General features: G+C 45.4%; 1 protein-coding gene across 2 annotated transcripts; it reads left to right on the forward strand.

Moving 5' to 3' along the window:
• The first annotated feature begins 5,106 nt into the window (after positions 1-5,106).
• Positions 5,107-14,478, forward strand: LOC125126500 (ovomucoid-like). Of its 2 annotated transcripts, XM_047778985.1 has the most exons (4): positions 5,107-5,342; positions 5,826-5,851; positions 8,074-8,201; positions 14,287-14,478. In XM_047778985.1, exons 1-4 carry the CDS (start codon positions 5,228-5,230, stop codon positions 14,339-14,341), a joined length of 324 nt encoding a protein of 107 aa, XP_047634941.1. In that variant the 5' UTR covers positions 5,107-5,227; the 3' UTR covers positions 14,342-14,478. The 2 variants fall into 2 exon arrangements, 1 of the variants encoding a protein (XP_047634941.1); XR_007134650.1 differs by lacking the exon at positions 8,074-8,201 and having other exon boundaries at positions 5,108-5,342.
• The last annotated feature ends 480 nt before the right edge of the window (positions 14,479-14,958 follow it).

Below are 14,958 nucleotides of genomic sequence, written 5' to 3' on the forward strand. Positions count from 1 at the left end.
AAATTGCCTTTTTTTTTTTTTTAATTATTTCCCCAATACAATTTTTCTTCCTACTATACAGCAAGGTGACCCAGTTATACATACATGTATACATTCCATTTTCTCACATTATCAGGCTGCATCATAAGTGACGAGACATAGTTCCCAGTGCTACGCAGCAGGATCTCATTGCTAGTCCATTCCCAAGGCAACAGTTTGCATCTAGTAACCCCAGGCTCCCCATCCAGCCCACTCCCTCCCCCTCCCCCTTGGCAACCACAAGTCCCTTCTCCAAGTGGGACAAATCACTTTGATTTTCTAGACCTCAGTCCCTCATTTACAGAGTAAGATAGCTAGAAGCCCTATCTCTTTGAACGGCTATGAACTTAAATGCTCTAATTTCTGCAAAAGAATAAACACAGCCCTTCATACCTAGTAAGAATTCTAGGATGTTTAACTCTATTATTATAAAATGCCCTTGTTTCCTTACTACTCATTAGGGGATGAAGAATATGATACAACCTCATTTTGATTCAGTGTGAAAATTATTAATATCCATTCAGGGAATTTGTAGTCATAAAAACTTTCAACTATATGACATCCTTAATTCTCTTTGAGGTTATGCCTTTTAAGGAAAAGAGAATAAAAACTCAGCACAGATGCTCAGGAGGATGTACTCTGAAGTCACAGACTTTCACTCAATAGGTTCATCAATTACCAACCACATATGGTCTGAGACATTTTGCTTGACTTTTCTCCGGTTGGAGTTTCCTCTCTGGAAGAAACAGGAATAGCATCCACCTCGAAGAGCAGCAGCAGCTAAAAGGCAAACTACGTCCAGGCTTCTCGGAAGGTTGCTAACGATTAACTGGGAGTTTCGTGAATGTCGGCCATTAAGCATTTTGCTTTCCTGAGAAGCATTCAGGCTATAAGAAGAGGACCAAAAAAAAGTGTGAGATCAACTGAGGAGCGGTTCTTGAAAAATAAGTAGGATTTTTTTCTAAGCAAACAGTGGGAGACGGTGAGGCACCTGACAGAGGCATGAAGGCATGGGGCCCTGATGTGGATGCAGAGAGAATGTCACCTGACCTAAAGCAAACAGGAACTGGCGCCTGCTGGAGGGTGGAGGCTGGGTTGTGGGCAGGGAGAGTTCTCCTGGGGCGGTGAACACACCTGTGTTAGGCCAGGTGGAGCCGTTCTGCCTCCGTCTCGCAGGCACTGATGCAGCATCACGAGCAGGCAGTTTCTGATCAAACCTGTGCTTCAGAAAAATCGCCCTTTCCACATGTTACCTGCTGGTCGTTATGTGTATCAGTTCATCTAATATTCCTAACCACCACATGAGCCTCATACTTCTACCCCACTTTGCAGATGGAAAAAGAAAGGCAAAGTAACTGGTCCGAGGCTACCGAGATAAGATTTGAACCCAGAAATTCCAGCAGCAGAATCCCTGCTTTTAACCACCACATCAACAGCCTCTGCTCAGCCGTGAGGCAAAGAGATGCCAAGAAACGAAAGGAAGGAGTTGAGAAGGAAGCAGCTCTCTGGGGAACCGTGGAAGACAGAGGAAGGGCAGAAAATGGGGAGAAAGCGGAAGAACAAACATCGGGAGACATCTGGAAATTATACTGTGCATCTGCAGAAGATGAATAATCAGGAGGATAAAGCAGGGCATGGGCAATTACACGCAAACTTCAGCGCCAGGACTGAAAAGGAGTTGGATGATGAGAAATATTCAGGATGCTGAGGCTTACGGCTGGGTAATTGATCACAGGGTGATGTCACTACTTCCCAGTAACATTCTAGGAAAGCAGCTGTAGAATGTGTTGTGTTCAATGTACTCCAACTCACTGTACTTAATGTTATCTTGTATTTGTCAAGAAACACTGCAGCTCTTGTCTCCACTGCAGTCTGTGGTTCCCCTTGGGCAGCATCATGTCCTCCATGACGCCAACATCCATCTGGAGCAGCACAACATGTGGAAGCAGAGTGAATAAGTTCTAGAAGCAGGTCAAGAGGAGGAAAATGAGCTTAATGTTGGACACCTGTCAGCTCAAGGTACTGCAGAATATTCAACAATCAATTAGAAATTCAGAACAGGACCCCTAGGACAGTAAGGGATACCGATAAAGATTTTTGTGTCATCTGGGTGTATAACTGAAGTCACATCTCAACAACATACCTACCACTCATGCCTTACTTTTTGCAATATACTATACAAAGCACTCGGCGTGTTTGATTGCTTTTATTATTCCTTACTACAAACACACAAGGCTAGTGTGATTATCCTGTTTACAGATAAAGAACGGGGCTTCTAGCACTTGTGTAATTTACAGAGGTTCATTTCCTTCACAGATTTCATAGGAGAGAGACAGGGACCAGGTTTTTGTATTTAGAGTCTGCAAGACTTAACCGAAAAAGCCAAATACCTGGAATCAAGGATAGCTCACAAAAGTTAATATATATTATCAGAAATATTAAAAGATTTTCTTTAGGAGTTTCTGTTGTGGTTCAGCAGGTTAAGAACCCGTCTAGTATCCATGAGGATGCGGTTCCATCCCTGGCCTCGCTCAGTGGGTTCAGGATCCAGCATTGCCACAAGCTGCAGTGGAGGTGGCAGATGCAGCTTGGATCTGGCGTTGCTGCGGCCGTGGTATAGGCCAACAGCTATAGTTCTGATTCAACCCCTAGCCTGGGAACTTCCATATACCCTGGGTGCAATACAAATAATACAAATGAATTTATTCACAAAACAGAAACAGATGCACAGACATAGGAAGCAAATGTATGGTGTTTCACCAAAGGAAAGGGGAGCTGGAGAGGGATAAATTAGGAGTATGGAATTAACAGATACAAACCACTACAAGTAACCTGGTACAGCCGCTATGGAGATCAGTATGCAGGTACCTTAGAAAACTATACATAGAACTACCATATGACCCAGCAACCCCACTCTTGGGCATATATCCAGACAAAACTTTCCTTAACAAAGACACATGCACCCCCATGTTCATTGCAGCTCTATACACAATAGCCAGGACATGGAAACAACTCAAATGTCCATCCACAGATGACTGGATTAGGAAGACGTGGTATATATACACAATGGAATACTACTCAGCCATAAAAAGAACAAAATCATGCCATCTGCAGCAACATGGATGAAACTAGAGACTCTCATCCTGAGTGAAGTAAGTCAGAAAGACAAATACCATATGACATCACTTATATCTGGAATCTAATATAAGGCACAAATGAACCTTTCCACAGAAAACAAAATGATGGACTTGCAGAATAGACTTGTGGTTGCCAAGGAGGAGGGGGAGGGAATGGGGTGGTTGGGGAGCTTGGGGTTAACAGATACAAACTATTGCCTTTGGAATGGATTAGCAATGAGATCCTGCTGTGTAGCCCTGGGAACTATGTCTAGTCACTTATGATGGAGCCTGATAATGTGCAAAAATAGAATGCGTACATGTGTGTGTAACTGGGTCACCATGCTGTAGAGTAGGAAAAAAATTTGTATTGGGGAAATGACCATTAAAAAAAAAACTACTACACGCAAAACAGATAAGAAGATTAACTAACAACACAAGGAACTATATGTAGTATTTTGTAATAACCTACAATGAAAAAATATAACTTTGCTGTATACCTGAAACTGACACAGTATCGTAAATCAACTACGCTTCAATTTGGGGTGGGGGGGGGAGGGGAGATTTCTCTTACGAAACAGAACAATTACCTTTAGGAAGTAAAAGAGGGAAGGACCCAAAAAACAACCCTTTAGTAGAAAATTATAGTGTCCTAATGCACTGGTTCTCAATTAAATAGGCGACTGAGACTATGCAATTTAAATGTGTGCCTGTGTGCCTGAGTGTGTGTGCGTGTGTTACACGTCTCAGTCGCACTCTGGGCATGAGTCAGAATCTTCAGGTTGAGTGGAGCAGGTGTTGAAGGCAGACATGTACATTCTGAGAAAGTTTCCCAGAATTACTCATTCCAAGCTCATGTATTTCACATTCGTTTCTTCTTACTAGTTAAAAAAGAATATAGGAGTTCCCGTCGTGGCGCAGTGGTTAACGAATCCGACTAGGAACCATGAGGTTGCGGGTTCGGTCCCTGCCCTCGCTCAGTGGGTTAAGGATCCGGCGTTGCCGTGAGCTGTGGTGTAGGTTGCAGACGCGGCTCGGATCCCGCATTGCTGTGGCTCTGGCGTAGGCTGGTGGCTACAGCTCCATATGGCTACAGCTCCCTAGCCTGGGAACCTCCATATGCCGTGGGAGCGGCCCAAGAAATAGCAACAACAACAACAACAACAAAAAAGGACAAAAGACAAAAAAAAAAAAAAGAATATATTTCTATGGTACCGAATAATAATTTAACAATCAAACGAAACAATCTTCAATCAGCTGTCACGCTATAGCTCTGTAGCACCTGAAGGACACACTTTTCCCCTAAAAGCGTCTGGTTCTTTAGTGGCCTGATGACTTTGCCCTGGGTGTCACTTGTAAACAGACTGTTTGCAAAGTGACTTCATAATGGGTCTGAGGTTCTCATAATGGGGCCACAGCCCTCGGATCATCAAGAGAACTGAGCATTTGAGGATCTGCTATGAAACTTTCAACCCAAGGAGCTCCCGTGGATGAACGGCATTGTTCCTTATGGAAAAGATGCAAACTTTCTGGGTGGCCGTCTTGGCTATTGGCTATTTCTCACGTAAGGATTTATCGAAGAACCTCAGGGAGGGAGTAAACTCTTGATCTTCTGAGGGAAGTGACAAACCAGTGATAACTGTTTCCTAGAAGGAGGGAGTTCTGAAACCTCGAAGTTTCTCTGGGGGGGGGGGGGGGGGGGGGGGAATTCGCTACCGCGACTAAAATGAATATGGGTGGCTGAATCCGTTTTTTAATATCCTGAGAATTCTGCCATAGACGGTTAGACTCAAGACGTGCTAAGAGATGACCCCTGAGAGGCGTGACCAACTTCTGACCCACAATCAGTCTTTAAGCTGATAGTCAACTTGCTCTTCCCTGCCTCTTCTCCCAATGCTTGCCCACCAGCCAGATGCCCCTACCCACTTTTCTTTTGTGTCTGCACACACCCAAAAGCCTACTACACAAAGCAGTGTCAGTTCCAGGCATGACTCACTCTTACAGCGCCGCCTGAGCGTACCACATCCCAAGAGAGGCTCCTGGGAATTAACTCCAGCAAAGGGGCACCGCCGAGGCAAGTCCATGACGTGGAAATGGATCTGCTGAGGATGGCACAGACGGCGGGGAGGTGCTGGCCAGGAGGAGCCTCAGCGGCAACAGCTGAAGGAAGTCAGAGCGTGAAGGAGCCACAAAGTCTGGAGGGGACAGGTGAGCAGTCGCTGTCCCTGAGGCCCAAACAAAGGACGGGCTTCCTTAGAAGCAGACAGAGTTTGGAAAGAGAGTGTATTCACGACAGGAAAGAACTCTGGAAATAAATGAAGGCAGGTACCTAAGAGCGCTGCCAGCAGGCAGCCAGCAGGCCTTTTCCCTTAAATGGGGCTGAACGACGTGTGAGCTGCCCAGCAGGAGATGCCACGTCGAGCCCCCGGGATTCAGTCTCTCCTGTCGAAGGTCAGCATTAAAGCAGGAAACGGGCTAAGGCTGGATTCTCAGGGGGCACTTCAGCGTGAGGAGAGGAAGGAACAGTGTCTGGGAAGCAGGCAGGGGTCGGACAAGCCTTGAGCGAAGGAGCCGCACGTTTGTCCGTGATTTTCACGGTGATGGATTTACGCGGCATCACTTAGTCAGCGGAGTAGGTGTTCACAACGTGATGTGTTTTAAAAGCTTTTTTTCTACATGTCTTTGTTTCAGATATTTTTGGTAACACCGTATATAAGGTAAGTTCTCTGCCTCCTGCATAAGAATGATTTTCCAATGGTATGCTATTTCCATGAGTATTTCTAAGGCTGCACCATTAAACCACGGGGAACTCACCATGTGACCGGTTTTGATCCACGGGGTGGCAATTCATAGGTTTCAGGCTAAACCTCTCTTGAACATCAAGCTAAATGCTGAGGAAAAGCGGGGCTCAGCCTGTCTCCCACGAGTCCGCCACCTCCTTCCCGGCCACCGGCCATCAGAGCCCTTCATCTCTGTTTCTTAACATCTTTCCTCCCTCGAAATTCACCGCTCTTGTTTTCATTCACGCCCTTCTCACGTTCTGCCCATCTTATGGCAAGAGCCACCCAGTGCGACCCAGGGGTTGACAGACATCCCGGGGTGACAAACACGGCCCATGGTTTTTGAAAACAGTTTTAAAGGACCCCAAGCGTGCTCATTTGTTTCCCTGTCATCTCTGGCTGCTTTCAACAGCAACAGAGACTGCCTGCCACACGGCTTTTAATAGGAAAATATTTACTACCTGGCTCTGGCTAGGACAAGCTTCTCTGCCCCTACATTAATCTTCTCCACAATCCCAAGAAGGGGCCTTCAAAAATGCCAATCTGATTGAGCCGCCTCCCTCCTTTAGGCTGACCCTAGCATGCTTAGGATAAGCTCTGCACACTCTGTGACCCAGCCTTCCCCCCCCCCCAAAGGAGAACTCCCCTTCTCTCATTCTAGGTTCTAGCTAACAAACTATTTGGGGAGTCCCTGCTATTCCAGCTTGTCTTTGTATTACAATTCCCTCTAATTAAATTAGCCTTCTTTCCATATTTATGTCCAATTTTACTTTATTTTTAGGGCTGCACCTGTGGCATATGGAGGTTCCCAGGCTAGGGGCTGAGTCAGAGCTGCAGCTGCCAGCCTACACCAGAGCCACAGCAATGTCAGACCCGAGCCACAGCTTCGACAATACACCACAGCTCACAGCAACCCCAGATCGTTAACCCCCTGATCGTAGGCCAGGAATCGAACCTGCGTCCTCATGGATGCTAGTCAGATTCGTTTCCTCTGAGCCACAATAGGAACTCTGCAATTTTAGAAGTCATTTTCATTCTTTAGGAACCCACTGAAGAATATATTCCTTGGTAACAAGAATCTATTCCTTGGTAACGAGCCTTCCCAAACAAACCATGGAAGTTCAATCATTAAATGGGGACGAGACATACAAACTGCGTTTCCAAAAGAGTGATTTCTAAGAGTACTAGTGATACAATGTGCTAATGAATACCTTTTACTGCAGTAATTATTGCTCTTTTAATGTGCGTTAGAAAAATTATTACAACTTCAAAGTCAATATATCCTTGGACATTCATGCTTAGGACGAATCTAAGGTGAGTGGTCAAGTTTACAAAGGCGGCCAATTCGAGAAAAATATTTTTAAAGAAAAATGACACATGAATTTGGAAGGAGTCATGAACCAAGTGACTGAAATTTGGGAAACTTGCTGTAAGTAATGGGAGCCAGTGCAATTGGGCAGACTGAGCAGGAGCCTGATAAATGGGGCATGAGGATGGATTGTGATCCGAGCCTGGGGAGTAGAGAACCAGGGCAGTGCACGCCTCATCGGCTCACTGCACAAGTCTCAGGAACTTTCCATGTCATGAGACAAATTATTTTGCCTGCGGACACATTCTTCCGTCACCCAGGTTCCCCTGAGACCAGCTTATTCCAACTCTGGTGGCACTGAAGAAATCAAACTAAAATGGGGAGACAGATTGGTAAAATCTGACCCTGGTGGCGCCAGCTTCCTCATCTCCACAAGACTAACAGAGCCAATGCCAGGGTGGCACCTCACAGGGCGTCCTGACCCAGGCGCAGGAGTCACAGAGCGGGTTGGTGACTCCAGAGGCAGCTGGATAGTTGCTGTAGTCACCCCCAGACAGCGGTAAGAGTCACTGCTGCCACTTCCAGAATAACCCCCTTCCCTTCTAACAATGTGCAGACACACACCGCACAGCCAAGGAGCAGGGCTGTTTAGCCTCAGCCGCCTTCCAGACAAAAACCCCCAGGCTCTGACTGCTGAAGTTTAGATAAGAGTTCCCATGTCTGAAGTTTTAAAGAAGGCATATTTTATCATTCTCTCCCCTCCGCACAAAATAAAACACCCAAGTGTTTCTATTAGAAGCCATTAAGAGATCATTGCTGGGTAGAGTTTGACCTGTGAGTTTTGTTTTAGATTTCGTGCAGTCATTACCAAAAGAAGTCTATACAGCGGAAACACATATGCTCCATAAGAGTCAGCCCGTTATGTGCCTCTAATAATGTTACATATTCCAACTCCTGCGTGTACTGCTTTGCTAACATGTAAGTGGAAACACCAAAGCCAAAACAGAGCCCTCTCTTGGGAGTGTAATGTGTACCTGACTGATAACACGTCTACGTATTTTGGAAAATGTGTGTGAACTCCTTAAGATGTGATCCTCTAAACTGCAAACAGGGTCACTGGAGTTTCAGCTCCACGGGACGAGCCCAAGGGACACGGGTAGGGAGGACGAAGCGACTGGGATTGTGAGTCCAACCTCCACCTGCGCCTCCCTTTATCTGTGTTGGATGTTGCACTTCACTCTGAGATTTTATGTGCAAAAGGTTTTGCTCCTAAAAGGTGTGAAAATCATCGTGGTAAGACACAGCACCCCTTTCAAAGTAACAATTCAAACAGCGTCTCACCACTTAGTCCAGAAACCTTGGGCTGTTGAGCCTGTGGTTAAGGGATACTGGGAAATCTTTAACTCCTCTCAAGCCTGCATTCTTCTTGACAAACCTGAGCTGCTACTTGCTGCCTCATCTGCTAAATAAGCTTTGATCACACTGACTCTTCTTTTGCGCTGTCTGCAAATGCACAAAGCCCCTCCCTGCTTCGGGACTCCTGGACAAACTCTGTCCTCTCACCCCACCGTTTCCCCACGATTTTCATCGAGCTGGTCCTTCCTCCGCTACTGGGTTTCAGCCTAAAGATTTCTTCCTTACAGGTGCCTCCCCTGACCCTCCGACCTCAAACAGATTTACCTCTGATATTTCCCACATCAACAGGCTTTTGTTTCCTTCATGATTCGCATCTTAATTCCCAGATATTTCATTTTCTGCTTATTTTCTAATATAAGCTCCATGAAGTCAGAGGCATGTTTTCGATTTATTCATAGTACTTAACACATTGTCCGGCACCACATGAGCCCCGTAAGTACTTACTGATGAATGAGTGAGTTCTTGGGGAGAATGCATGTGAAAATGGGTATAAAAAGCATCTTTAAACCTAACTCTTCACAGGCAATTTTTTCAAGGTTTATCATTCATTGCACTGGCTCAATCTCTCAGAACTGAGCATGTGGTTAAGAGTGAAGACGGATCCCACAGACCAGAACTAGAACTGTGGCTCTTCTGTTTAAACTATGTGACCTAGGACAGATAACTTCACCTTGCTAATTACCTGAGAGGTTGGCTGTGAGACCTGAACAAGAAAATGCATAATCAAGGGAGCCTAGCAAAATGCCTGTCACACACTAGGCCATCAGCGTCCTTGGTATGCTGCTTCCAATGAGAAGGCTGACCACCCCAGTTGGCCTGAGGCTGAGGATTTTCAGGGGATGCAAACTTCTGAGGGCTAAAACAGGACGTCTGGGACAGACAAAGCAGCTGGTCATCTTACCACCAGCATGCTTTCATGCCCAGCCCCTAGTTCTTGCATATTAACCAACTCTTTCCTTCATTCAGACCATATAACCCTCACCCTGGCCTTCCTCTACCAGGGCAACAGTAACTTCCAGGCAATCCTAAAACCTCTCCCCTTTGGCGCCCACAGGATTGGCCATGATGATTTCAGGGCACACACACAGATCCCTCGCACGGAAAAGCAACTGTACAGATGGTGGCTCCCCTTCTCCCCAGTTTATCCCTAGCTCTCCACTTCCATCCTTTCTTCAAACCTACTGTCTACCCACTTTCGTAGGACCCCAAGTTTTTAGGGAAATGAATATAGCTTCTCAGTGCTAAGAACGTATCCTTTCAAGCAGGGCGAGTACTAAATTTAAAGTATGCAACCCGGTCTTCGGTACCTTCGCAGCAGTGGGAAGCTATCACCACTAAGTTTATCTTAGAATAATTTTCACCTCAGAATTAATTCTTAAAATAATTACCTTAGAATAATTTTCAACAAAAATAAACGATACCCATTCTACCATCCCCCAGTAACTGGCAGTTACCAGTTTACTTTATGCCTTTACAGATTTGCCTATTCTGGACAATCAGTATAAATGGAATCATACATTATGGCACTTTTTGTTTTCAATTTTCTTTCCCTCAGCGTAAGGTTATCAAGGTTCATCCATGTTATAGAATCTATCCGTTCTTCATGCTTTTTCAGGGCTGAGTAATAGTCCATTGAATGGCTATACTACATTGTTTTTATTCATTCATCCATCAATGGGTTACTCCCACTTTTTGGCTATTATAAGCAACATTTTGGTGAACATTCGTGTACAAGGACCTATCTTTTCATTTCTCTTGGGTATTTATCTAGGAGTGGAATTTCTGACTCATATGGTAACTTCGATATTTTGAGGGATTGTCAAACTGCTTTCCAAAGCAGCTGCAACATTTTACAATTCTACCAGCAGTAGGTGCACGTTCCAATATCTCCCCATCCTTGTCAACACTTGTTATTTATCTGTTTCATGATAACCATCCTAATGTGTGAAGTGGCATCTCATGGTTATAATTTGAATTTATCAAGTGAGAAATGTTTAATATCTTTTCACGGACCGATTAGCCATTTGTATATATTCTTTGGATAAATTTCTATTCAAATCCTTTGCTCACTTTTTAATCATATTATTTGTCTTTTTATTGCTGAGTTGTAGGAGTTCTTACTGTATGTTGGATATAAGTTTCTTGTGTCTAATCAGATGTTTGCAAGTATTTTTTCCCATTTTGTAGGATGTCTTATCACCTTATTGATGGTGTCCTATGAAGCGCGAAATACTTTAATTTTGATGAAGTCCAATTTTATCTATTTTGGTTTTTTATGGCCACACTCACAACATCTGGAAGTTCCCAGGCCAGAGACTGAATCGGAGCTGCAGCTGCAACCTGAGCTGCTACAGACATACTCTTAACCCACTGCACCACAGCTTCTGCTTTCTGTGGTCATATCTAAGAAACCACTGCTGAATCCAAGGTCCCAGAGATTTACTCCTGAGTTTTCTTCCAAGAGTTTCATTAATTTTACAATTTTATGTCTTGGATCCATTTTGAATTAATCTGTGTATATGCGATGAGGTAGGGCATGCAACTTGACGTTCTGAATGTGGATATCCAGGTGTCTCTCTGCACCCCTGGCTGAAGGCTATTCCTCCCCCCTGAATGGTCTTAGCATCACTGCTGACAATCAACTGACTACAAATACAAGGGTTTATTTCTAGACTCTAAATTCTATCCCCATTGGCTGGTTCGCTCAGTTGGTTAGAGTGCGGTGCTGAGAAACTCTATTCTGCCGGACTATCCTTACGCCAGTGCCACACTGCCTTGATCACGGTAGCTTTGCAATAAGTTCTGAAACGAGGAAAGGTGGATTCCTCAACCCTGTTCTTTCAAATTGTTGTGGCTATTGTGGGTCCCTCAGGAAGTATAAAAGGTGCGTTGAAGACTGACGTACAGATGTGTTTAGGATACCTGTTCTAAGAGGAACCTATGACGGAAAACTCAGGGTCCTAATACGACTGGTTTCAGTAAGTTAGCGTATATCTGTAGTTAACACTTCCTAACAGGGAAAGCAGCTGTGTCACTGTTTACGGTAATGCTCCAATGTCCTCTGAATTTACTGGCAGGAAATTTAGTGTTTTCCAAGGTTTTCATTTCCCGAACAGTTCTTGGCATCACCAAAGACATAACAGGACAGAAAGGAAGTACAGTCTTCTCAAGCAGAACCTGCCCCTTTCCCCAGGGTGACACGGCCACTCAAACTCCCTCGTCCATGCCTCCCCCTGATGCTTAGGGCACCTATATCTGCCCACTCTCTTCTGGTCTCCGGCCAGGGGACAAATCCATCCTGCTTCTCAGGCCCAGCAGTTTCAGAGAATTCACGCATAAGAATTAGCCAAGTCCCCCACGTTCACAGGACATTCTTTAGCCTAGAGTGGCTTTCTGTGCAGATTATCAAGGCATTCCAAGTGCGGGGCCAGGGCATGAACCAATAAGATGAGGCGGGCCAAGCACACCCCTCGCTTTGATGCTAACTGCACACATGTCTCCCTCCATCCTGCAGGCTCCAGTTCAGGTTCTGCCTGGTCCTTTGTTTCTGCATCCTGGGGCAGTCAGTCAGAAGGCAGATCTGCCTGAGAACACCAAAGACCTCTGGCTGAACATTTTGCTCAAACGCTCCTCCTTTTAAAGCTGTATATATGCTTTTTTTTACAAGGCCCACTGGAACTTACACATTAAGTTTTTTAAAAATCATCATGATACAATGTTAAGTTGAAAAAGAGAAAGTGTAAGGATATAAGAGGATATATACAGTATGATCAGACTTTTGAAAATATATTTATTGCACATATACCAAAATATAAAATATTAAAGAGACCACATGATAGGGAGTTGTTTTTTTGGGGGGAAGTGCCTATCTGAGGCATGTACAAGTTCCCAGGCTAGAAGTCACATCGGAGCTGCAGCTTCCAGACTACACCACAGCCACAGCAACATGGGATCTGAGCCGCATCAGTGACCTACACCTCACCTTGCGGCAAGGCTGGATCCTTCACCCACTGAGTGAGGCCAGGGATCGAACCCACATCCGCATGGACACTACCCAGGGTTCACAACCTGCTGAGCCACAAGGGAACTCTGGGAGCTTTTGAAAACTTGTGATACACCTGCCTTTAAATTAGTGCTTACTATAGGCCAGGCATTGGGCTTGGTGCTAAGAGTTATCTCATTCAATATTCAAAACAACCCTATGAAGTAGGTATTGGTATTAACTCCCATTTTATAGATGATGAAATTGAGGTTTGGAGAATTGAGGGATTCCTTCAAAACATCCTAGCTCATGAGGGGAAAAACTAAGAACCAATTCCTGGAATGTGACATCCAGAGCCCTCAAACCTAACTTTGCAATTTCTTGATTAGAACCTTCTATCTGGCCCAAGTTTTGTAATTTTTCAACATAATCTCTCATATTTATCCAATGGTTTCATGAGTGTTTAATAAACACCTAGTAAGTTCCAGGTGCTGTGCCAGGGGCAGGGTAAGAGGGGAAAAAGATTACGATAGTACTACTCTCAGGCTATTACTACATGTAATGAAAAGCCTGCTATAGCTTCGAACGCACTTTCCTGAACAGGGCACCTGTGAAGCCCCCACAAGGCTGCAGGGTAGGCAGGGATGAGATTCTGCCCTTTCTTCACACAGTAAGACTCCAAAGTTAATTGCCTGGCTCCAGTCAAGTGGGAAGCATTTACAGAAGATGAACAATGATGTTTTTTTTTTATTTCCTACATGACTACCGTTCATTTTTTAATGGGCTACTTTTGCATGAAAAATGCAATAGCTGGAGTTCCCGTCGTGGCGCAGTGGTTAACGAATCCGACTAGGAACCATGAGGTTGCGGGTTCGGTCCCTGCCCTTGCTCAGTGGGTTGACGATCCAGCGTTGCCATGAGCTGGGGTGTAGGTTGCAGACGCGGCTCGGATCCCGCGTTGCTGTGGCTGTGGTGTAGGCCGGTGGCTGCAGCTCCGATTAGACCCCTAGACTGGGAACCTCCATATGCCGCGGGAGTGACCCAAGAAATAGCAACAACAACAACAAAAAAGACAAAAAGACAAAAAAAAATGCAATAGCTAATGTCCACTGACAATAATTTAATCACATTTAACCACAAAATGAAGTAACCGGCTTTGCAAATTTCCCCCTTTTGTTTTCCGCATGGCTGTGGTTCTCTTGTCTTGACCGCTGTGCTCCTTGCCCCCCACTTCCCCCCCCCCCCAGAGGAATCCTCTCTGCCTGCAGTTCCCAGAGCATTTTCACAGGGAGCCTCAAAGAGTGTATTCAGTAGGCACCCTAATTATGCTCATGTTACAAATAAGGTTAATTCGGCTTCAAAAAAGGGAAACGATTTTCCCCGGATTGCTCAGGGGGTCCTTGTTTCCCCCTCCTCCTGCTTCTTAACATACAAGTGTCCGCATTTTCTAAAAGCCCTAATAACTTCTCACCGTGATTCCAAAGTCAAGGGGTCTCCAGAGCAAGGGGAACAGGGAGGGGGGAGGGGGGGAGGGTCACGCACAAATAGAGAGTTTACAAATCAAGACGCGTCTTTGCTCCCAATCTCTCCACTGGGACAACGAGAGGAGGAGGGAGAGGTATTTCATACACGTGCTCACTCAATATTTACATCCATTCTTCCTAGAGCTTTGCAGCTCACCCTTCGAGTCAAACACACTGGAAAATGTCACCGGGCCTAACTATTTTGAATGAGAAGTGATTTTCCTTCGTCCGTCTGAACCAAGCCTCGTCTTCCCTTCAAGAAGTGGAATTCACTCTATCCCCTTACTTTTAAAAAAAATCAATAAACCTCATCGTATGGGAAGCTTCCCTTTAACTGAGGACTTATTTACTGCGATGGACCAGAAGCGCATTTGTTTCTCGAAACCCAGAGCTGAGCGGGAAGGAAGCCCTGTTAGGAGCAATTCCCAGTCTGATAAGCTAATTGAACAATTCACGCGTTGGTTCGGGAAATACTCTTTTAAGAACTTAGGAAACTGAGAGACTTGGCTCGATCCTGGGTCCACATTTCAACCAAAACAAGTCTCTGCCCTCGTGCAACTCACAGCCCAGCACAGGAGCAAGAAGACGAACAACGATGAAAAGGGTAGAACCTGGGAGAGAGAGACAACCTCGGGCAAAGGCAGGAGCTGGCCCTGGCACTGCTTCGGTCAGGCCTGCTCCTCGGGGCTGGGCCTCGATGCTCTCCTGCCTAACAGCCCATTTCACCCTGAACGCCCAACAGAGCCCTGCTGTAACCAGGACGAGGCCAGACAAAGGCAGTGCTCCTCCACAATTAGGGCTGAACAAGGGCAGA

Source organism: Phacochoerus africanus, chromosome 4, assembly GCF_016906955.1.
Source record: "Phacochoerus africanus isolate WHEZ1 chromosome 4, ROS_Pafr_v1, whole genome shotgun sequence".
Lineage (NCBI taxonomy): Eukaryota > Metazoa > Chordata > Mammalia > Artiodactyla > Suidae > Phacochoerus > Phacochoerus africanus.

Bases quoted from the DNA above. Each gene is read 5' to 3' on its own strand.
- LOC125126500 (XM_047778985.1), top strand. From the start codon at position 5,228: ATGGATCTGCTGAGGATGGCACAGACGGCGGGGAGGTGCTGGCCAGGA. The intron at 5,343-5,825 runs GTGAGCAGTCGC...TCTTTGTTTCAG, and splicing joins ACAAAGTCTGGAGGGGACAG to ATATTTTTGGTAACACCGTA. The intron at 5,852-8,073 runs GTAAGTTCTCTG...GTTTTGTTTTAG, and splicing joins TTGGTAACACCGTATATAAG to ATTTCGTGCAGTCATTACCA.